Raw genomic sequence first — 24,491 nt, forward strand, 5'->3', positions numbered from 1 at the left:
AATCGGAATTGGCTCTTTTTAAAACAAATTACCCTGAAATTTTTACATAGCAGCATATTCCCATAGCCCCTGACAAAGGCCAATTTCATTAAAGAAGCGCTGAATAAAAATGCCTTCAGCCAGAATGAAAGAAAGCAAAGAAACAGAAAGCCAGCAAAGAGCTGGTTCTGTGGCTCTTCGGGAGCTGAAGTCCCAGCGCCAGAGCTGCAATTTCTCTCGAAATCAATAGCAGATCTGTGCCCTCTGAAAATCCCTCTTACAGATACCAGCCTTTGAAATTGCAAAGGATTTAAAAACCGGGATGAATCCCAGCCAGGGACAGAAAAGCAGCACTTTGTTTCCTTCCCTCCTCTGGCAGCATTGGCACGGTCCCCACGGAGGGGCGAGCGGGTGGCTGTGCTGGGGACATGCTGCAGGGGATGGAGCAGGGCTGGAGCCCTGGGGAACCCTCTCTGGGTCTTTCCCAACCAAGTGCAGCTACAGCAACCCTGACAACAGCCTTCAAGAGGCACGAGGCAGATTTCTAAGCTGCTCCATGGGGATTGGAACAGAATAAATAATGGCACTGTTAAGCTCCCTGCCACTCGAGGGAGTAAAACAAATGGGGCAGGCAAGTGGGGAGCATTCCTCAGCAGGACGAGGCTTGCCTCTTTGCCATCCCTGCTTTCTGAGAACAGAAATGGCACTTGATCATCATCAAATGACAGTTCATATAGATACTGTAGGTTACTCGTATCTGATGTAACTACACTCTCATTGCCATCTTTTAAGATCTAATATTAAACAGTGCCTGGGGGAGAAGGAGGGTGGTAAGACCTACACAGAATATTCTGAGTCTTACAATTTATCCTACAAGTTCTCCATGAAATACATGATATTTTTTGGTAATAGCACACAGCATGATGCAATATGCACCTTTATTTCATGCACTTTCTTCTGTCACCATTGAGTTTTAAAAGTAACAGGCCTTTTTTTTTGTAATGCACCAGGGATGTGCAATCAGCTGAGAAGACTTGCAGCACACTCATGCAGAAGATTGAGCTCAATGACCCAGTTTAATGAGCAGTGTGGTGAGCACATCCCTTTCTCACACATTAACAGCTTTCTGAAAATGTGACAGATGGGAATGTTAACAAAGCTAATCACCGCCTGTTGTCATTCAGAGACCACCAGACACCAGACAATACCCAGTCCCTTGAGTGGCAGGGCTAAGCTAGTACACAGAGGCAGTAAAAGGTAGCCTTTTCATTGCTGATTAAGTGATACAATGCACAGAACAGCAAGGCAGGGCCCAGCTGAAGGACAAGTACAGAAATGGTATTTACAAAGACCTAGGAAATCAGAGATGAAAAATTGCTAGGTCTTGCTCTTTAAAGTACTTTGTCCAATATGCTCATAAAAATGCTTTCAAGAAGGCTAGCAATTGAAATTAGCTATGAAAAGTGTGCGTCTACAGCCAGCAGCTCAGAAGTCTGACTCCATTTCTGGCTCAATGTAGAGGGTTTGTGTTTTGGGAGAACACTCTGTTGTATGTGTGAAATGTTTTACTCCAATATTCAACTCTGAAATCACTGTATTTCAGAAGAAGATATAAAAAATAAACAAGAAGTAGATGCTTCCTCCACCAACCAATATGAAATATATTTCAACTGACTGAAATAAAAATAACAGATTATGTGTGTATAGCAAGGTGGAAGACAGCTTCCTCAGGATCAAAGAAAGGTTTCCAAAAATGTGCCACATTACTGGTGGTTTGTAACAGATGCATTTCAGCACCTCAATCACACAACCTTCAGAACAGTTATGAGACCAAATTCTTTTGCACAGACTGGATCTCAGAGGTTTTGGATACTGGAGATAACACATTGCCCACATATTCCGTTAAATGCAAATTATTAGTGAATAGAGCACTTCTTGTAATAAAAGTACGTAAGAATCGTTCATACCCTCTCCCAGAAAATCTGCTTACCGCCGGGACTTTTGGATAACTGTGTCCAAACACAGATTCCTCATATGATGGATTATTCATATTTTGTGGGGATCTGCAGAGACATCTCCCTGGAGGTCCTGGAAGTCCTCTTTCCCCTTTTGGTCCTATTGCGAATTGCCCTAGAAAGTAAAATACCTGATTGCCCTGTTGTTAAGTTAACATACAAAACACAAACACAGCCTCAGTGGAAAAAGTATGGTTAAAAAGTATTTTTTAACCATGGCTAGGATGGCCATTTTCTTAGGATTTTCAGCTAAAAGTCAGCCTGGTAGAAATTACAGAAATTCAGGTCATGACACATACAGAGATCACTCCAGAACACATATGCAGTGGGTTTAGGAAGACCTATATTGAGTCAGTCTCTGTAGACATCCAGAACACATGGGAATTGTGCATTTGTACAACCACTTCAGCACTGCTGCTTCAGAGGTTTCTGTACAGGAAAACCCAACTATAAAGACAGGAGTCCTACAAATAAATACTTTAAAACCTAATGCTTTTTGACTTTCAAACTTTGGCAAGGATGCAGTACTCTGCAGAATTAGACTTTGAGCCAACATGCTCATACTGCAAGCAGTGACATCATTACAGGAAGGTCATTTAGGATAAGAATTTATATTCTGGAGGAAAAAGATGAGCAAGCCTGATACATAAAATTTCTGTGGATAGAATAAATCCTTTAAAAAGTAATCTCAGGATCCTGGCTGCCTTCCTGTTGGCACGGTGAAAATTCTGCCCTCTGAAAACTTCGAGCTAATTTACTCAGGATAAAGATGTTTCATAACAGGAGACATGAGATATGGGTAGATTTTAAAGCAGCCCCCAGCTTCACAGATGTACCATTTCCATACCACCACTCAGAAGAGACTTCCTGCCCACTGGTGTGAGCAAGGAAGGAAAAAGGGAAAAGAAAAAGAAAGAGGACATTGAAGGGCTGCAGTACAAACGGCTGTTGTCCATTTGAGACAGCAGCAGTCTCCAGCTGAGTTTGCTTTTCTCTTCAGCATGTATCCAGGTTGGGAAAACTGTACCTCTCTTGGTCTCGCAAGAGAAAGCAAGCTGCCCAGAGATCATGTGAACACAGCGTTTTGAAGCTGTACAACTACCAGTTACCAGCTTTTCTCATGATTTCCACAACACACTCAAATGCAGACAGCATAGATCTACAGCACTTAATAAAAAGAGATATTTTAATCACCCTTTTCCCCCTCTAACTCCTATCCTGATCCTTCTTTTAAGTCTCATCTGTTTTCCTTTTACAGAGCTGCACAGAGTAAGTATGTCCTGGCTGATTAGAAATCACAATCCTTCACTGTATGCCAGGATATCTGGAGAAGCAGCAGACCTTTGATGATGGAGATTAACTAGTCCTTCCAAGGCTGCCAGATAGCTTTTCATCATCCCCATCTGCCAAAGTCCCAGGGGAACCACATGGGCCATGCTTTTGCTTTTATTTGAGACATCAAAAGTTATTATGTAGGCTTTAAAGTAAGATATAAGGTCCTTACGAGGGATAAAGAAGGTTTGACAAGACTTCAGGAGAAATCCTCTCCTTGCTCTTGGTGGAGAAGCAAACAAATCTCTGCACCATTCATTGTAATGGAGCTGTATAGACGTATGTGCTGAGTCAGGAGGGGCTGGGGAGAGTGCACACTGCTTCAAATGACCTAATCCCTGCTTACCTGATCCTGAAGGTCCAGGGGGGCCTGGCTGGCCAGAAGGACCAGGCCTTCCAGGTGGGCCCATGATACCCACAGGTCCAATGTCTCCCTTTTGTCCCTAGGAAAGAGGAGACGTTTATTTGCTAAGCTGTTAATAATACACAAGATCCCCCAGCCAGCCTTGCAAGAAAGCCAAGACATTTGCCAATAGGAGCATGCAGCATGATCTCCATAGCCACTTTCCCGGGAAAGAGAGGGGCTGTCCCTTTCTGGGTGCAGACAGAAAAGTGGGTCCAGGCAGGACTTCTGCTTCTGAGAGTGAATGTAACCAGCAGATTGCTCTATGTGGAGCTGGGAATCACCCTGTTCTGACTTCAGTCATCCAGGGGCTTTCTTTCAAGGATGTCTTTTTATTCTTGATAGTTCCCTAGGAGTCAGTACAGCTCAGAAAGAAAGGGCTGGCGGCACTGAACTAAGTGATCCTGGAAATCCTTAGAAAGCAGCTCTGACTTCTGGATCTTAGCCTGAGTTTGCGGGGCTGACAGAAATAAATTGATACATTTTGCCTCCAGAAAGAGAAAATTCAATAAGAAGTCATCAAGGGTTTCCACAGTGACATTTCTCCATGCTGAGAAGAATACTGATTAGTTTGAGACCCTCACTATTTTTACAAGTAATTTAGAGCCTCAACTCTTGTATTGCATTGACTTTCACCATGAATATACCTGTATTAGCAAAGCATTGCAAGACAAGCAAGGGCTTGGTTTTACAGAGGGCAAACTAGTGTGCAGCAGCTGCACTGCTGTAAGCTGACAAATGATGTTCTTCTGGTGCCTTATCACGCAGTCAAAACGCTGTACAATTACCTATGGAAGATGAGTTTACATACAGGTACCATACAATAGTTAATTTTCTGTAAAATTAGCCCTAATGTGCCTCAGGAGAGCTTGTTTGTGTAGCCATACTTTTAGGGGGTTGAAAGTTTTACCCTAGAACTGTTCAGCACCTTCCTATTTTGAGGCCTGAATTTAATATGGTGGCACTTATTAAAAATAACTATATTTATCGTCCTACTCATATACTCTGAGGCTTGGATTTCTCAGATTTATATTTCAGAAGCACACAGCATAGCTTAAGGTTGAAATATCTGATTTGATTTTTAGGTAGCAACACACATTGTTGAGCAAAACAAAAACGATGTGTGCCACATTATCATTCTTGTACTGCCAATGAGATGAATTCCTTCAAGATGGTTTAATTCCACGTTAATGTGCATTCATGGGCAGATGATGGGCAATTGCATGTCTAACTTCAGATTAATGAGGCATACATAGTAACAGATGATAAAATAATTTGTTGCTATATAGTGTGCCATACTCCATGAATATGTTTGAATGTCACTTTGCACCATTTCAACAAATGAAGTTTTTTGTTTGTCTGTTTGTTTGTTTTTATGGCCCATAAAGAACTAATTGAATATTTACTTTGTTTAATCCTATTAGATAAGCTCTGTGCCATCAAAATATTCCAGGATTTATGTGAGTGTCAGCAATGCTGATCGCTAATTACTTCTTATGTTACACAACATGAATGCACAAAACCAGCAGACCAAGATTTTGTAGCCCCTGAAGAAGCCTGTGGCAAATCTCTTTCCCCACACAATAAGGACCTGGCAGAGGAAATCCAGTGCCAGTCTGACATGTACTGCCTGAAAATGAGCTGACTTTTGTGTCTTATGTTTGGAGGAATGCTTGCTTAATGTTCTCTTGCTTAGCACAGGTAGATTAATTAATTGCAGAGGTGATATTAAATATCTTTGCCTTGTTTCCTTTCATGTGTGCCTATGGCATTCAGAAAAGCTTTTCCCAGGGATGATATTTATAGTCCTCTCCTTCTTTTCCAAGTAACGTCCCTTAAGTCATTCCTCCTCCACAACTGAAACCCAAAACTTGCTCCTTGGGAGTCAATTCCCAAGTCACAAAGCTTTGGAAGTTGGGTCAGGGCTTGGGGTTGGTGAGGGTGTGACTTGTGACTCCCACCTCCTGGCCACCTTTTAGGAAAAGCTTGCCCCAGAGGCAAAGCAGAGTTGAAGAAGTCAAGGGGATAACCAAGACGTATCCCAAAATGGAAGTGGAAATGACACCTTCCTAATTTAGCTGCTTTCATCGGGGATGTCAGCTGGATCAAGAGACAGGAAATGGCTCCATGCTGATGGAAACTACCCTCTCAGCTGAACAAACAGCCAAGTAATTACAGCACTTAAAGGCAGCAGCCAGACCCACACAGCTTTAAAATGACACTTGCAAGGTTTTATTTTCAAATGATTTAAAAAGGAGAAAAGAAATAGATAGTTCACTAATTACAGAAAGAGAAACCCATTTTTTTTTTTTGTGCAGATCAATACTGAAATTGCTTTCAGGGCAGCAGAAAGGCATTTGTGTACCAAGCCTTGGGCCAGGAAACCCTAATTTAGGGCCAGACTATAGTTCTTTTAGTCCCACTGATTGATGCCCTAAACTATGACATCACATGTGACCACTTTTTGATTCAGACACTGTGTAATGTACCAAAATGTCTAAGATCAAGTATAAAGTCCTTTCAGGAAAAAAGGGACACTGCACTGTGTCCTTGTTGATCTGCAGGCACTGCGTCTCCTCTTCACCTTACACTACAGAAAGGTATTCTGTGCACATCCCCTTTGCCAGGACAGATGAGCACAGTTCATTAAAAAAAAAATAAATAGCAAGAGAACACAGACCACATCAGCTATTAAAACCTATCAAATCAAGGACAAAAAAGACATTTCTTCTGGCTCATCTAGCAGAATTATATTGCACACATCTTCCTTATTTGGTGGCTTGTTATTCCCTCACAACACCCAGTTTTGAATTTTTACTCACATTGGGTATTCTTTCACTTCAGATATTAGCTGACAGCATTAGAGCAACAGCAAAGCAGGCTTGTGTCTCTTTTTGTCATGCTGGGCATAACCAGGCTGCAAATAAAATGCTTTCAGCTGATCCTATTAACCTCTGCATCTACAGACTTCTGTATCTAAGCAGATGTATGTTAAAACAAACACTGATATAGCAAGAGCTTGTTCCCTTCCCTGTCAGAGGAAAGAAAGAAGCATTGCAGGCAGCAAACCAAAGGGACTGTTCTTATAGGGCTGACTTTGTGTCTACTGTCCCCTTGCCCTCACAATATCATTGCTTAAAATAAATGCACAAGGAAAGATGCAATTAAAGAAATTCATTTGGTCACTTGAATAGGTAACTACATTAACACTGCTGCCTCCTTGGACAATGCTGTATTGGAGGAATCAGGATCACATTTACACAAAATTTCCGGTCCTTATAATTCATCTGAAAATCTGAAAAAAAAAAAATCAGTTCTATCAACATAATTATTTTGAGCCCAGAATAAGGAGCATTTGCCACCACCCCATTCCTGAGCAGAAGATTACCACCCTTGAGGTTACTGTGTGTCTTCCGGACCTTTCTTAGAGAAGAGGAATCTGTCCCTGGCATGCTGTACTGTGGTGAGAAGTGTCATATAAATATCTTAGCCTAACAAATCAATCTTGTGTAAGTATTAACAGAGGGAAAGGGAGAAACCAAGAGGGTGTTTTATTACTCTGATTCTGTATCACCACACTCGGGTCAAAGCCTGTCTGAACTAAATGGGACCTTATGGACAGAAAGCATCCTCCAGTCAGCCCCAGCCGCAGGCTCAGGACCTGGCCACACACTGGGTGCACCCTACTGCTTGTGCTAGAAGCCAGGGGTGTACTGCAGGACTGAGGTGTGGATGTGTAGACCAGGGATTTTCATTGTCACATACCATACACCAGCCACACGTTGGCTACTGCCAGTATACACAGTGTTTCTCCCAGCCTCGCACCAACTCAGGTGGGATTTGGAACAGGCCTTTGTGTTGTTTAGGATTCAAAGGCAGGGTTCAAGGTCTGCTCAGCTTATACTCAATGAGTTATCAATCCAGAGAAAATGTTACTTTAGCCGTGCTGCACAGCAAGGGATTTGAGTGCTGCAGATAAGTCCCAGGCATGCACACGAGGTGCTGCAGCACTTCTGGGACGAAGCACAAGGCACCACCACAGAACAGACCACACAGCTGTACGCCATGACCACGCAGATGCCAGCAATCACAGGAAGAGGAAACACCATGGTCCTACTTGTTTGCCTCGTTTTCCAGGTCTTCCTATAGGTCCTCTGTGTCCCGGTGCTCCAGATTGTCCCTTGGGGCCCATCTCTCCCTTGGTGGGTGTGGAGGGAAAGAAGCAGAACATAGGCAGAGCAATGGTTATACATGCCTTGTGCAATTCCTCTAGACAACGCTGGCATTGTATTTTTCTTGAAAATTCACAATTTCAAAAAAAAAATATTTTAAAACAAGGGTAAAGCCAGAAATACCTCTTACAATTTACCCATTTTTCCCTGAAAAATACTTCCCTAAAGAGGAAGCCAAATGGAGAGGCTAGCAAAACTCTCTGACCATTTTGACAATACCGTGCTTTGTTGTTAAGATGCACACATAATAAAGTCTCCACCAAGAGAAATAATAGTGGATTCATTCAACCATTATTTGTCCTAAGTTTAGAGGTAAGATGCAACAATGTCATAAATTTTCATCTTTTAGGATTTCTGTCGATAAACTAACATCTGAGCTGTTCATGTTTTTCAAGTAGAGAATGATGATATCAACACGGGTCAGGATTTCCACTGCTATTTGTAGCAGTGCTATTTTGATTTAGAGTGTCAGGACGGAAATGTTTATTAGCTCCAAGTGAAACGTAAAGCCCAAACAAACAATTAGGCCAGCCACAAATCTATAATCAAGAGGTATAAAAATGTTAATAGAAGAAAGATTATGACTATACCTATGTTCTGGGAAAAAAAAAAAAAAAAAAAGAAAAAAAAAAAGAAAAAGAAATAAGGCAAAAAAGCAGCTAAATGTCAGGGTTTTCTCCTAAAGTAAAAGAAAACAACAACAATAACAGGAAAAAGGAAAAGGAAAAGAAAAAGGAAAAGGAAAAGAAAAAGGAAAAGGAAAAAAGAATTTGTTCACATCCAAAAATGTTGGTCATTGAATCAAGCATAACTTTCAATGCCTTATGCTTTCTAGGACATCCCTGATTTGTTGACCCTATGCCAACACTTATTGCAATTCCCCAATAGCTCATGCCCACTTACTTTCTGTCCCAGCATCCCAGGAGAGCCTACTTCTCCCTGAAAAGTAAAAAGAGAAAAAGTGTTAAAAAAATTGGAGTGATCATTGACAAAGCAGCACCAATTTAAGCCTTTAAGGGAGAAAGAACAGTGACATGTAGTGATACCAGAAAAAAAATACTGTGATTCAGCACTGCAGGTGACACAGTAAATGGAGAATTATAAGCAAGGCTGTTCTGTAAAGGCCCTTGTACTGAAGCACTATTCCTCTGTCTGATCCTCTACAGCCTGCTTCCTCTCAAGCAAAAACATACCAGTTGTGTTTCTGTCCACAGGCCACCTGTGGACAATACCTGGACAATATTTAAAGTCTATCTTTGTGAATGGCACTTTTCTATCTACTTCAAAGAGGATTTACTTTCCCTTTCTGAGTTAAAAGACCTCTCAAACCGCAAATCTCACTTGTTTCTTTTGCTTTGTTTTGTTCTGTTTTTTCTTAAAGCAATATAATGTCACCAACTAAATGCATTTTGGCAAGCTGTCATGGTTCTGGTCTGCACAAGTCAAGAGTGTCTCATTACCTGGGTATGCCCCAGGGCTGGTGGGGCAGATGGGCACAGAGGTCCACATCATACAGGGCCACTGCCTCCTTGCCCCCCCAGGATCATGCCTCCATGCTCCCTTCCTCCATACCACCCTCATTTTTTCAACTATCAAAAATACATCAGTCTTTAGGTGTTTATTCAGCTCACAGTCATCTGGAAAAGTACCTGGTCTCCTTTAACTCCTTTGTCACCTCTGTCACCTCTGGATCCCTGGGAAGGCAAAAGCTTAATTACTACAATTTCATGAGAAAGCAAAAAATATTTCTCCTACACAAGACATTATTTGTAGTGGCACAGAATATAGTAATATTAAGTAGTAAGTTATATGGTAGATACCCTAAAATGTTTCCTTAGTACTTTCATTAATATTATAATAGAATTGAGAGTAAGGCTTGTAGAAAAAGGCATTTATTCTTCCCAGATAATTACTTTAAATATGGGTTTTCTTGGTTGTATACTTCCAGACTTGTCTTTCTCCCCAGTTGGCTTCATCCAAATTTAGGCTCCACTTTTACTGTAAAAACTGTCTCTGTGCCAAAGCATATATAGCCTAAATAAACCAACCAACAATTAAGGTTTGTTATACCCATGATGGGGAAACATAGTGGTGTTCACTGTAGTAACTTGTTCACAAGAAAATGAGGTATAAAACTCACTTCTTTAGCAACCCAGCCCAAGCCACAGGACAGTACTCCTTCGCAATGTGTGTTTTAATTTCACAATGGGACCTTCAGACTTCAGTCCATCAAAATTTGACCACATTTTTACAGTTACTATTTTTACATAACTATTTCCAATTGCTAAATCATATATTATTCTATTGTTACACTGACCTTTTCTCCTCTAGTTCCTGGAAAACCCTAAAGGGAATGACAGATATTTTAATGCTTCTCACTTTCAAGATGACCAAAGAAGCAAGTTCATATCTTGCAGACTTTTAAGTAAAGAAAAAGAATGAAGCACAAGTAATTAATTTCATTGACTTGTAAATGCAAATTAATTTTTATAGCTTCTAAAAGTGCACTGAAACAGAATTATGAAATAAGAATTAAAGGCAAAACAAATCAGCCCAAAAGCCAATGTGAAAAAGCCAGGTAAAGCCAGCAAGTGTGATACTGTTTTTAAAATTAAAGCAAGGGAAATTAAATGTAACTGAAAGAGAATAAAGTCTTTCACTCCACAATTAATACTCTAAATTAATTTTAGCAATAATCAGTCTCTTCTTTCCCCCTGTGGAATATCCTTAGATTATATTTAAGTCATCTTCTAAGGGAAAATTACTATAAAGCTGAGTTTCTCTTTAAGAAAAAATATAGCAAATAACTGTGTCCAGCTCTTCTTTGCAGTGCTTTATTTGAGTAACCTAATTACCTAATTTGTACCAAGATCCTTAAAAGGTTGTGGCATAATTTTTTTAAATGCAGAAGCTGTGCTGTAAAAAATGATATGCAGATAATAGACCATCCAGACCAAATTGGTCTCACCATCCAACTATTAATATATATGCATAGTTTAAGGTGAGGACATAAATGATCTCCAGTCTTATGTGGTGGGTGAAAAGCATTGCAAATGTGAGTTAATTCTGAAGGTATATTTAAGAACTCCAGTTTTCTAGTGGCATACAATTAGATATGATCTTTGCTCTTAAGATATTTTTTTGCATTACAGTAATTTACACCAAAGCATTTTATGAAAAGCCAAAAACACAGCCAAGCCCAGCCAAGCGCCATGGCCTTTCCTGAAGGAGAACATGTTTCTTCAGCTATATTAGAAAACGTATATCTTGATAAATGCTTTCTGGCAAACTCATGAGGGAAGCAGCTGTCAGCAGAGCATTAGAAACCAATGTCTGAAAAATGCAGTGTTTGGTTAACAAACCTTGGAGCCCATTGGTCCTCTTGTACCTGGCAATCCCATCACACCCAAATCTCCCTTTTCACCCTAAAGGGGTCAATAAAGAGAGTTATTGATTGTGGCTCTCTGATGAGGTCATATCTGAATGTCTGATAGTTCAGTGCTTGGGGTTTTGTGTCAAATACACGGGACAAGCCTGACCTTGCTGTAGCATTGTAGTCAGAGGCCTATATTGCAATTGTGTTCTATTTGAATCGTCATATATGATGCTATTCTTCTAGCTGCATTTCCTTCGGTGTGTAATTTGTGCTTCAGTTTTGGCAGATGTCATTAATGGACATGCAAGCAATTAGCAGCTGAAGTACATCCTTATTCTACCTGAAGTTGCATTGTCTCTTCCAAACATTGCTTTCACTGAGATGCAGAAAAGAAGGTTATTTTGCTGCAAGCCTTTATGGCTTGGAGAGACATAGTGATTACTTTTATCATTGTTCTGAGATATTATGGGCTTTACAGTGGTTTGGAGACAATAAATCATGTAAAGACTTTACAACATCCTCTCTGTCTACTGTCAGCTAATTATATCTAAGGGGAAATACAGAGTAGTCCCTGAAGATATGCAGCAGCCCTACCAGCAAAACACATTTGGCTCTCATTCTCCTTTGGCTTTCACTGTCCAAGTATTGGAGAGGATTTTCACATTGGCTGCTACCTCAGTAGAAGTTCAGAAAAGACTTGAAGAAACAAAGTAGGAGAAATAGGGTTGGACCAAGACTGTGTCTGAGAAAGAGAAGATAAGAAAGGAGACCCAGCTGAAGAAATAGAAGGCACATAGAAGGGAATGAGAATTAAAACAAACAAACAACAGCTTACTGGAGATCTACAGCAAAAAGAAGAGGCTATGAATGACTATAATGAAGATGACTATCAGGAGTCTGGGAAGATCGGAGATCAGAAGAAAAAGGAAAGAGAGACACAACCTATGGAAGTGAGCAGAGACATCTACTGCCCTCTGTTCAGCTGGAGCCTTCAGGCAGGAAACAGAAATTTGTGGTGACTGGAAGGAATGAAAGTAGTAACACATCAGAAGAACAGAGGAGAGATTTATCAGAGGACATAATAAAAGCAGGAGAATGGACATTAAACAGGAAGTAGGACATGCAGTAGAAGTATATTGAAAAAATACATTACTCAATGTGAGGTATACTTCTAGGAGTGCAGTGAAAACAACAATAGATGAGGAGGAGATAAAATCAAAATTAGAAAGTTTTCGTAAGTAAAGACAGGATTTATATAAATAAAAGCTGAACTGAATGAGTTTTCTGACTGTTCTGCTCTCAGTACTTAGAACGTGAGGGAACAAGGTTGCTGGATCTTCCTTCTGCTCTCACTGCTCCTGCTGCACAGTATCACAGCACATGGTGCTTCTGGGGAGACACCATGTCCTATCTCCCAGTTCAAAGTGAACGTGGGCTCCTTTTTAGTTCACAGGCAAAAAAAGCATACAATTCTTTGCCTACATTACCACATAATGTAATGTTCCTCATCTGACATGTCTGTGAAGAGCTTAAACGTTTGCTTCCCATGTATGGCTTGAATTCTGAAGTAATCTACTCTTATTCTTGCAGTAGCAAAGCCTATGGCATAATGTCCTCTGAGATTGGGCAGCAACCCGTATGGAGTGAAAAAAGAGTCAAACATTCGCTAGAAAATGCAATTTCAAATGAAACATAGTATGTCATCCTTCTGTCTGATACGTACTGGATTGAATAAAAACAGGCTTTCTATCTCAAATGCCCCAGTAGGAAATTTGTATTCCATGGCTCCTGTGAAAAGCTGTGTACCTTTTGTATAAGGTAATAGTCAGAAAAGAACTGTCATGCAGCTTTTTTTATAATAAATGCAGATGAAGCAACCACCCTGCAGTAGGAAAGCATGTCCTGCCATTTCTTCTGCTGTTGGCTATGAAAATTCACAGTAATTAGTGTTTGTCTGTATAGCAGTGAGCTTCATAGAACAAATCAGCAATCCACATGGTTTGTAATCCCTTTCCCCTGAATGCAGCCTGGTGTTCCCCTTTATGCTGTCAAGAAGTACACATTCAGGCAAAGAGATCATCAAGAATAGCCATGGGGATGATGACCAGTTTTGAAACACTGATTTGTGTGGCTGTGAGGCACCAGTGGTTATAAATGAGTCTTCATTAGACTTGATTTTCAATTTACCTGTGGCATATTTTAATCAAGATCAGATTGACTATGTAGGGCTATGCTGAAGGTGTGGTGTCCTAACTCTAGACTGGGCAGGTCTTGGCAGAGCAGTGTAAGAAACAGGACAAGCACTGAGTGTCCCTGCACTGTTGCAGCTCCCCAGCCTCTAGCAGACAGTGGTTTAGAGACTTCCCGAGCAACTCGTGTGTTCAGATCATTATGTTTAGTAATCATCCTGTGTGGATTTTAGTCTTACCTTTGGTCCCACAGGTCCAGGCCATCCTACTGGTCCTGGCATCCCAGGGACACCCGGGGGACCTGGTCTACCCTTGAACGGAAAACATCGATTACAATGATTCTTGTAACATTATTCCTACACACAGGTCTCCACTGCAGACAGGTGATGTGGAGAAATACAGTATTTTCAAGAAAAGAACTGCAAATTCTTCTCCACCTTGTTTTTAATACAATATATATGTATATATATATATAAACTATGTTGTATTCACAATATTGTTTATGTTGATGCTACTGGAGGAAATGTAGACTCAGAAATACCAAGTTATACTGATTCAAATAAGTAGATCAGCTACAGAGGAAATCTACGTGTAGTCAAAATAATAATCCAAAAACCCAGGATCAATAACTTAATTCTTCCTCTCATTTAATAATACAACGTAAATCAAAAAGACCTGCATGTAATTCTATCCGTACAAATGCAATTTACAGCAAGAACAGAAACAAACCTTTAACTAAGACATTCCTGGTTTTATTTACCATTAATTTTATTATGAGCACTCATATTACTAGCTGTAATTGCTCTTTGCTGTCTTGTGACTAGTATTAACTACATACATACAGTTACTTATCTATTTTATCTTCTGCCTGTAAATCACTCCTTGACTAGCTGCTAAAATGCAGCAGATTAGTGCTATTCCACTGCTTTATGCCACTTGACAACATGGTCCTGGAAATCTGATCATGACTTTGGAGCTAACAGTGACCTTCCATGCATCAGAGAGCTTTTAGCAGGAATTATACTGTTTTATGGGCAACTTCTCCTCTGGGACCTACTAGTTCTTGTCAGAAAAGTAAATACGAATTAAGGTTTGCACTCCTGTGTAGGTTGATGGGTGACTCTGTCTCATACATTAGATTTGAACACTTAAATATATCTAAGTATTATTTTTGTTTACTATAGGGCATTTTAAATCTATATTAAATAAAAAGATCTCTTTGTTTATATGTTTCATATCCATTTGAATTACCGATAAGTAGCTAGTGTCAAACTTCTTTGCTTATTATTAGAATGGTATTTCTTTTCCTGGTTAGTGACTACCCCCCACATATCTCTGATTTCATCCTGCATTTCTGTCTTCTTTTAAAATTAATTACATTAAATGGAAGCACTTAACGACTGAGATAACATATTCTGTTTCATCACACATAGGGGCACATATTTTTGACAATATATCATGGCTCATGTGTCACCAAGCAGAAGACTGTAGTCAGCATATTGCTTTGGTGCCAAAGCTTTGGAAGTGGCCATTAATGGCCATTCCTCCTTCTGAGCTCTTTGGTCGAGCCTGGCTTCAGCTTTGGAGCAGTAAAAAGGTTGATTTGGCTTTGTTGTTGTTGTTGTTGTTTTTAAATAGACCTTTTATGGTAGGTCCCATACTTTGCTTCCCCTGTCCACAGAGGTATAATTCAGGTAATCTCCCACTCCTAATTGCCTGGCTGAAGATTGATGCTCTTACTGAGGCAATTTACCAAATTCAAACCAGCTGTGACAGCTCTCCAGCCCTGTACCCAGAGCTCCTACCACTCTCCTGGCTATGCATGGGAGCAACACAAATAGGCTCAACACTTCAACATTAGCTGATTTGTATTTATCAATTGCCTGTGCTCCTCTCTGGCAGCTGCTATGTGTCAGGTATCAGGCTGGTGTCTGAGGCAGCACCTTTTGTTCATACCTTTCTTCCTGGCCTGCCGATCTCCCCCTGCCAGAGAAAGGAATATGTTAGTCTCAGAGATACCACACAGACCACAGCGGCTCATCAGTCAATGCATTTATAAACAACATTGGGAATATCTTTACCTTCTGGACTTTTTTTTTCCAGAGGTAAAATGGGAAGAATTTTTAACAGAGGTCCTGGACCTTTCCTGTGTTCTCAGCCCTAAATCTATAGACCCACTCTTGTAAAGCATGTAATTATGCTCAGCTTCTTTAAGCATCATCATGGAGCAAACGCTTTGCAGGTCTGAAGCCATAACCTCACATATAGACCACCTTTACTATCTGATCTGACCCATACAACTAACGGTGGATAGGAAACCTTTGCTTCTCACATCCTCCCAGAGAACAGGGTATTCAAAAACTGTGGGATCAGCAAGACACCCAAGATACTCTCTTATCCATAATGTAGACAGAGGCAGCTATCATGAGAAGCCATAAAAATATTTCAGGATTGAAAATGAACCCTAGAAGATGATGCTTTGAATTACACCTTCAAACTTACCGACAGCTCTACATTCAAATTAAAGCAAATCCCCACATGTCCATAAAGCCCATCATTGACTAAACAGACAAGAAAAAAAGTGAGTGACCCCCCACACCCCCATCTCTTTCCTTGACTCCTCAAAAACACACCAAACACCATAACAACAGGCACTTACTTTCTCTCCTTTTGGTCCCATTATGCCAGGAATTCCTCGTGGACCCTAGGGACAAAAATGAGTGCTGTTATTGAGCAGTATTAGTAAGAAGGCACTGGTATTGGCCTTCCCCCAGCCCATGTCCCTGCTGGTGCCTCCTGGGAGCGATGTGACCCCACAAGGTGAGGGTGTTGGATGAGGTGTTTGAACATTTTCTCTAAATGCCAGGTCTGAGTCACTGCTGAAGGCAGGCTGGAGAGTTGCACTGACATGAGAAGCACAGGGGCATCTCCTAGGTGAAGAAAACTAGCAAGAAAAAGTGCCTGGGGCACAAGAAAGCAGGGAAGTTGTTGGAGCCTTGAAGAATGATCGACTGCAAGGACACAGAGACATTGCATCTGCTGGCAAAGGAGGTCAGACAAAGCAGGTAAGGGAAATGGCATAAACCACGTGGGATGGACTCTGACGGGTGCTGTAGACATCAAAGATTGTCACCATTTCTGAATCTTGAAGCTTGAAGACACCAGTTTGAATTTTTAGCATCCTGGGCACAGTTTTGCAACCCATCTCCTCATGAGGCTTCTTGTCCTCATCCCTGTTTCCTGCCTGCCTGCTCAGGTGGAACACAGCTTCCATGCAACCTCATGGGAAGGAGACAGTGGCTGTCAACTTTAGGGGCTGTTCATGCCTCTGCTGAATATTTTGTAGCCATTTTAAGAACTTCTTAATACCATGGGCATTCTAACAAAAAAAAAAAAAAAAAAAAAAAAAAAAAAAAACTTGCAATGGTAAAATTCAAAAATTATTGCTCATCTTTTCATAAAAATAACAAGAGGTTCCCAATGTTTCTTGTTTTATGTATTTTCCTGTGTTTATGGAATGGCATTTTCTACAGAGTAATAGTTAAGAAACTGAAATGTTCTTCTTTGAAATGCAATTGTCATTACTGTTGTTGTGATTGAAGTACTTTAAAAACAAATAAACTTCACATAACTTGTGGTAAATTTGTCTCCTCATGATTAAACAAATCTCAAATTTTTCATTAAATTGCAAATGTAGCTTTAAGCCTGACATCCTCTACAGTCAATATTACCCTCCTGCTGCCTAGTGGCCAGTCCAGATGTAAGCTGTTGAGCAGAGATAATTGTTTCCTGTGGTTTGAAAACACCCCCAAAATATATGAATATACATCTCCCAGTTAGAGTGGAGCTGCCTTTCAATGATAACCAATAGCAAATTTTCAAAGTCTTTTCCTACTTTCCTGAAATTGCAACTGAATGAAATAATGTGGTTTTGGGAAGCTGGACTTAAATTATAGGCAAGGGTGACATAATCTGAAAGACATGGTTAGAAAAGACTGATTCAGATTTGAAGTAGAGATCAATCAAGGCTCACAAATCTGTTTAAGCCCTCAAAAATGAAGATATTGCTCTCCTTCACGTGAGGCTTATTCCCCTTTCAGGAAACATTTTAATCGAGGGACATGCTCAGAAAATAAAAATAAAAGTAAAAATCAGAAAAAAAAAAAAAAAAAAGCTGTTGTTTCTAGAGTGCTTCAGAGAACCCTTTTGTTTCTGAATGACTAAGGAAAATCCCACATCATACAAAGAGCATTAGGCTCACCATATAAATCACTCCAGGTTACAATCCTGGTTATCCTATATGGTCTAAAACATGATGCAAATTGTACATGAACAGTAGCAAACCACACCCTCAAATGCAAATTATTGCAACTATTGTAGTCAGTAATTTTAGACTTTCAGTAGTGTAAATCAGAATGTACTGTATTAGAGTCAGAGCCAAATTTTATCTTTCTTTCCCTTTACCTTGGTTTATACATGGGACGAATTATATGCTGAGTCACATCATTACAAATCTAATTCTCCTTTTGACAAAGTGTTAAAACTCAGCTCTGGCTCAACAGTATGAGCTTTTACAACTCATATGAAAGTCATGCATTTACAACAGAAAGCAATTCAGAAATACTTTTGAGATATTTTTTAGAAACAGTAGCACTTCTTTTCCCGTGACCATTTTCATAAAGATATTGTCTGGAGGATTGCCGGCTCTAATACTGTCCCTCTATAAAACACCATCCCACAATTTATAATTAAAAATTCCAAAGCCATGTTATACCCATCCTACTGTTAGTGGTTGTGATAAAATCTGTCAGCCTACTCTATTTAAAAATGTTCTTGGAGGGATCATAGATCATTCAGTTGCAAGGTTAATTATTATTTATAGCAGCGAACCTTGCAGAACAATAGAACTGACCTTATTGTTTTTCCAATTTAAGTCAGAGGTAGCATTAAGAGGATTGTTTCAAAAAGACAGTCTGGCAAAGACTAAAATTACAACAGCTTCTTCTACATATACTGAAGATCTAGATGGTGCCCAACACACCATGGGACTGCTCCATAATGAAGAGATTTTTCTCAACACAGGGTAGGATAAACCACCACTTCTCCATGTGCCTCCTAGTTCACACGCTAAAAGACTTTCCCTTCAGTTTTATTTTCCTTTGGAGGGAACAAATTGGAACAGAAGGATAGATGGGTGATATTCTCCACAACAGTGTGACATGCACAAAACCTTCTCCCCTAGAAGTGGAACATTTCCTTGGAAGATTTCTGACCTTCTGCCCTATGCTTCAAATGTACAAATTGTAGATGAAATAGGAGCCCAAAGGGGCTGTCCCAAGGCTACCCAGCAAGCACTGATTTTGCAGGTTAAGCTGGAAGTTTATCCCATTGCCCTTCCTGAAGCCCCTTCTTGCCTCTGGTCTGCACTGAAGGTATGGGCCTTCTCAAGGATGTACTCCACTAACACTCAAATTCATTGCACCTCTTGTGCAATGAGGCTCTTTCTCCTCACATAACAGCTCTTTCTCCTCACATAACAAGAGAATAAAGCAAAGAAATAAACCAACAAAGTGCCTCTGAAGGAAGTGATGGCAAGTCTGGGATTTTTCGTGGGTGCCACCCACTGTAAAACTACATGACAATGAAGGGTGAATGTGAAATTTGCAAGGCAGGAATGAGAACACGGGGTAGAAAGCCTACATGATTTATGCATAGTCATACCAAAATGAAATTAAGCCAGAGTTTGATATGCTTATTAAGGCATAAAAGGCATTTACAGAAAATGTGTAACAGCTTTGTAAGGACCTTGGAGCAAGCGAAAGACTGCTGTGGTTTGGTCACAAATGCATCACTCACCTGGGGGCCAGGAGGCCCTGTGGGGCAATGCAAGTCAGGCATTGTTATCTGGAGCTCCTGGCACAAGTCCTTCATGTCCAGAGTAAGCAGCTTCTACGTAAGGTAAAATATATGAATGAACACTCATAGAGAACATGGAGAAAAGCACAAATAAGCAGCCACTACAGTCCAAATGGCACTTAATTACTGCCTGAGGGAGAAGCCTATGGTTTGTCACAAGGTTATCTTCATGGATGCTTCAACATTATCACTTCGGCATAGTGTCCTGCCCCACATTTCCTCCTCCTTTCCCAGGCATGCTGCAGCCAGGCTATCTCATCCCCTCCAAGCCAGTGTGGGACTCAGGGCTATTTTTAGACTTGACCCTGCTCTCCCCATCACGCTTTACAAGTAGCAGCTCCTCTCCAAAAATAGCATCTTTGCTCTAATAATACCGACTGCACTCTGCATGGGTATAGGCAGCGTGAACTTCGCTCCAGTAGATACCAACCAGGAAGCATTCATTCACTACTGATCAGAGTGGATTCCCTTATAGTTTCCCTAATCTTTTGACTTCATAATTAAGCTTGCATGAGTAAACTGGCTGGTCTATATCTCGTGACAAAAGAAATCAAAATAAATCACCCCTGGAAATATGAACAGTGCAGCAGAAACACTGGGTTAGCAAAGCTGCTCTTCATCTTCCAAGTGAAAAGGAAGAGGAGGAGGAGGAGATGGGAAAGGTGGAGGCAACTAGATTTTGGTTTGGGAGGAATAATTCCCTGAGCTCAAATCTGATCTCTCTGAAGACAGTGGGGGATCTTATGCTGTATTTTTTCTTGGTTTATTTCTTGTCAGATATCTTTCTAATCACTGTTTACATAATGCTTCTACTAATTGCAGTATTTGCATATGGTAAATGAGTAGTAGAATTAAGAAATGGGCATTACGAAGTAGGTGGAAAAATTCTTTATATTTGGACAGAAAGCGTATTGGAGGTAACAGATCTTGGCAACAAGTGCAAGTGGGCAAACTGCTATGTCATATACCCACTGTATGCTGTATATGTTAACATACGTTTATGGATACATATCATCTAGAGCAGGTACGTGCAAGGGCCTGAGAGTGAAAAGTCCATACCAGCAACTCAAATCCATCTTTCTGCAAAATGAAATGGTGGGAATAGATTCCTTGGGAGTATTTTAGGACCTTCATGTCACTGACTAAGGCAAACATGATACAAAATAGGACACATATAGCGTATACTTTGAAATCATTGTGTAGGATGAGAAATTGCCATTTTGACCTTCCTTGGTTTATTGCATTGATATTTCCCTTAGTTCAGGATTGCCTTGCTCTAGGAAAGTAGCAGAGCCCTACCAACATAGACAGATGGGTTTGCTGAGTGACACCGTGAAGCAGTGCTCAGAGAGGATGCTTCAGTCTTTGTCACACATCAAAAGTCAAGTAAATAGAAGAGAAAGGCTCCTGGGCTACACTTACAGTGCTCCAGCTGTGCCTGAAGTACGGTGGTGGAAACAGGGGCGGTGGAGGAGGGCCGAGGAGACAGCACGGTCTGTGGTGAAGCTGTTTCTTCTGTTCCAAACAAGGGAGATCTGTTCAATACAAACATCATCCATTGTCTTGAACACCACAAATATATCTTACAGAATAAGGTGAGTTTCCATTCCAAAGGACTTTTGTACACTCTGTGTCCATTGTAGCTCTGGATCCAAGCAGGAACTTAAGAAACCACGTGGTCCCTCAAGTTTATAAGGTCTTGTTGTGCTGCAGGCTATGCAGAGTTTTAAGCTCTAAATATGGCTATGACACAGGCTGATTTTGGAAAATATACGATACCCAATGTTAGGAAAAAGATTGAAATATATATTTATCTCTCTTTCTGCCATGTTCCAAAAGCATATTAGAAATGACATCTTCTGGTTACCATCACAGCCCACATGTGACCAAGGAGCACTGCATGCTGCTGCCCACTAGCCTTTCCCATGGACCAAAATACTTCAGGCTCTTTTCTAATAACAGTGCGGGCAGTTGTTCCACTGCACATCTGATGATATTTCCCATGGGCCTGAAATCACGTTACCTTATTTCTGACTTGTGCATCATCACTACGAATCAAGACTCTGCAACCCAACTGTAGCTGACAGCTTTGCCACCAAGTGTTGAGCAAGGCAGGCTATCAGTTGTTTTTAGCAATATATTTACCCTTCTCTGAGAGGAAAACTTCCATCGACAAAATAAGCAGCTGTGACCAAAGAGCCACAGAGAAATGATGTGAAGAGGATGCATTTATACTGTCTCATCTTTTCTGAATCTATTTACCCCCCAGGAAATCTCTCTGTAATCAGGATGAGGGCCTTCTGCAAAGGTTTTGCCAAGTGCAGGACTTACTTATTTCTCTCTGTTGGTTTCTTCCTCTGGCTACTGGCAGCCAGGGATGGGTGTCTGTGAAGTGAAGGGTGGCAGGGAGCCAGATACAGTAGGAAGAAGAGCCTATGGTAAAGTATCTGGTATTAATAGAAAATCTCCAAATTAAGTTTCTAGGAAGACAAACCTGGCAAAATTGCTAGATTTGTGTGCAAATCAGTTGCAGGCTGGTTTTTAATCATATCTCAATGTAACACACATTTCTCTAAGGGACAGAGATACTTCTAATTTTTCAAATGTCTCAGAAACTCTATTACATCCCATTCCACCACCCCACATTCATGGGAACAGCATTTTGCCCAGTCCTCATGCACTGAAATAGCTGACCAGATGAGTGTGGTTGTTAAAGCACTGAAGTGGCTTTAACTTGTGGCAAGGGAACAGCTCAGCATGTGTTTCACTATCTCGTTTTGTGTCAATATCAGACTTATTGGCTAAGTCAGGGAATCACTTCTGGTGTCTAGCTACCTGAAAACAGAAACTGTCTGCAGTCGCTTCCACGGATGCCAGGTTACATCACACCTTGTCTGAAAAGACAATCTAGGCACAGGGTTCAGGGAAATGCATTTCACAAATGTCATTTCAGTTACCTTCCTGAGCTTGAATATTTTTTAATAAAGTGGCATTTCTTTCCTTTCTCCAACCAAAAAAAAAAAAAAAAAAAAAAGCCAAAGATTTCTACTGACAGTAGAATTCAGAAGTAGTTTATATGTTATGCAGATGTTTTTCTCTACCAAAATATTAGTTGAGATGATACAGTTGAGAGGTAAGTCTGTTGAAGTCTGAAAGGGTTCCATAGTAAAGACTCTATCTGAACTTTTCTCATTAAGTTGGAATTCAAAAGAAAACTTCAATTTAGAATAAGTCAAAAGATTTAAAATTAAAAAAAAAATAGAGATTGTATGTATATATATATTATTTAAAGCTACAAACATATACTGACAATGACAGTGCCCGTTAAAAAGCAGCAAAGGTTTGAGTTCTCCTATCTCTAGTTCACACACATGATAACATACAGAAACATGTAGAGTTAAACTCTCTATTGGCTTGCCCTGAATTCAGTCACTAACAGACACTGCAGAAAAAGTTTTGCATTACTGCAGTTGTTCTGCTACTTAAATAAAATAAAGTAAAATAAAATAAAATAAAATAAAATAAAATAAAATAAAATAAAATAAAATAAAATAATTGTTATTTAAATATTTGGCAAAAATAACATTAAATACAGATCACAGAATCATAAAATCATAGTATACTCATCATGCTCTCATGAGCAAAGTGAAGTCCTGGGTTATAAAGTACTGACATTTTCCTTTTATGGAAGCACAGTCTGAAATTCTTTGGAAGAGTTTCTATTGTGAAAACCAATATACTAAACAAAGTTGGGAGCAAAATAGCCATTGGTTTCAGTCTTTATAGTCTTATTCTAATTTTACTATACCACAAGTTAGGTTGAAGATCAGTTTAGGTTTGCTGGTATAAACAGTGATAGCATGTACTGATACGACATGCAAAAACAATTCAGAAAGCATGCAATTACTATTATTATAATATATGGACTAGATAGCAGTTATATGATGTAGGTTTTTCGTATTTCAGGGGCTCCATCATTAATCATGACCATGCTCTGGCAGGTGTATTCGTAAAGCAAATATTTAAGAAATGACTGATCCCAGACCCAAGGATCCTCCACACTCAGGTATGATGGGTGGATACAACAGAAGAGGGAGCACAAAATGAGAGTCACAGACCAGAGGTATGAATATTATAATATTATAATATCTTCCAATAAACACTGCATTTCATTGGTATCTATTTTGTAACTGTGATAAGTCCAGGATGCAAAGCCAGTTCAGTGCTGGCCTGTTTTGCAACACAAAAATATTACCTTGGTAGGCTTACAGGCTGTCAGCAAATGCAATATATATCATTAGTCTCCACATTAGCTTTGATTGCTAAACACAGCTTCATAATACTCTAGTCCCCAACAGTGGAAAAAGTCTCAGCCCAAGAATAGGACTTTCATGGTTTTCTGTGAAAAGAGTCTTCTGTGAAGACTCTACCTACATAAGTGAGCTCACTTACACTTCTTGTGTGGAAACTGCTCTTTCAACATCTTCCATATCAAAGAAAGTATTCAGTAAGAGAAGGAAGGCAAAATGAAAAACTCCATACAGGACTTGTCTAAGTGGCAGTTGTTTTCAGAGAGCATAAAAATTAAGATAGTCAGCTTTAAAATAGTAAATGTTTACTATTTTCAAACTCAAATTATTTTTATGGTCCAAATTATATTAATGAAAGTGATTATATCAATCTGTGAATAAAAGAGTTGCTTGAAGAAATAACATATTTTAGATAGGCTTTGCCCTGTTTCATCTTGTTCTTGCAGACTGCTTGCTTCTGGTGTTATCTGGAAGCCAAAAACTGAGATCTGAGATGCTCCAATGCAGAGCCAGAGAGAAGCCTTCACCCAGGCAAAGTGCCCTGGAGCAGAGCTTGGACGAGGTCTCCAAGCCATCCTAGGGCTGATCCTAGGGCTGACTTTCAGCACCGTGACCCCTCCTGGCTGCAGTGGAGGTACCAGAGGGAAGTGCTGCCCTGGGTCCAGGTTAGATTTGCAGGATTTCACTGCAAAAACTGTATGCAAGCTGTTAAAATGACTTCTGCCCTAAAATCACAAAT

General features: G+C 40.1%; 1 protein-coding gene across 1 annotated transcript in view; it reads right to left on the reverse strand.

The window, feature by feature from the left end:
• The window catches only part of COLQ (collagen like tail subunit of asymmetric acetylcholinesterase), a gene marked incomplete at its 5' end in the record, with an annotated part of 38,231 nt that overhangs the window by 5,532 nt on the left and 8,208 nt on the right, over nt 1–24,491 (reverse strand). Inside the window, 12 exon segments of the mRNA XM_082755062.1 lie at nt 1,970–2,109; nt 3,673–3,769; nt 7,847–7,927; nt 8,865–8,900; nt 9,611–9,655; nt 10,279–10,305; nt 11,324–11,386; nt 13,766–13,837; nt 15,483–15,509; nt 16,186–16,230; nt 19,383–19,475; nt 20,865–20,977. Coding sequence (XP_082611188.1) covers nt 1,970–2,109; nt 3,673–3,769; nt 7,847–7,927; nt 8,865–8,900; nt 9,611–9,655; nt 10,279–10,305; nt 11,324–11,386; nt 13,766–13,837; nt 15,483–15,509; nt 16,186–16,230; nt 19,383–19,475; nt 20,865–20,977 — 839 coding nt within the window.

The sequence above is a fragment of the Aythya marila genome (genome assembly GCF_965140915.1).
Source record: "Aythya marila genome assembly, chromosome: 2".
NCBI lineage: Eukaryota > Metazoa > Chordata > Aves > Anseriformes > Anatidae > Aythya > Aythya marila.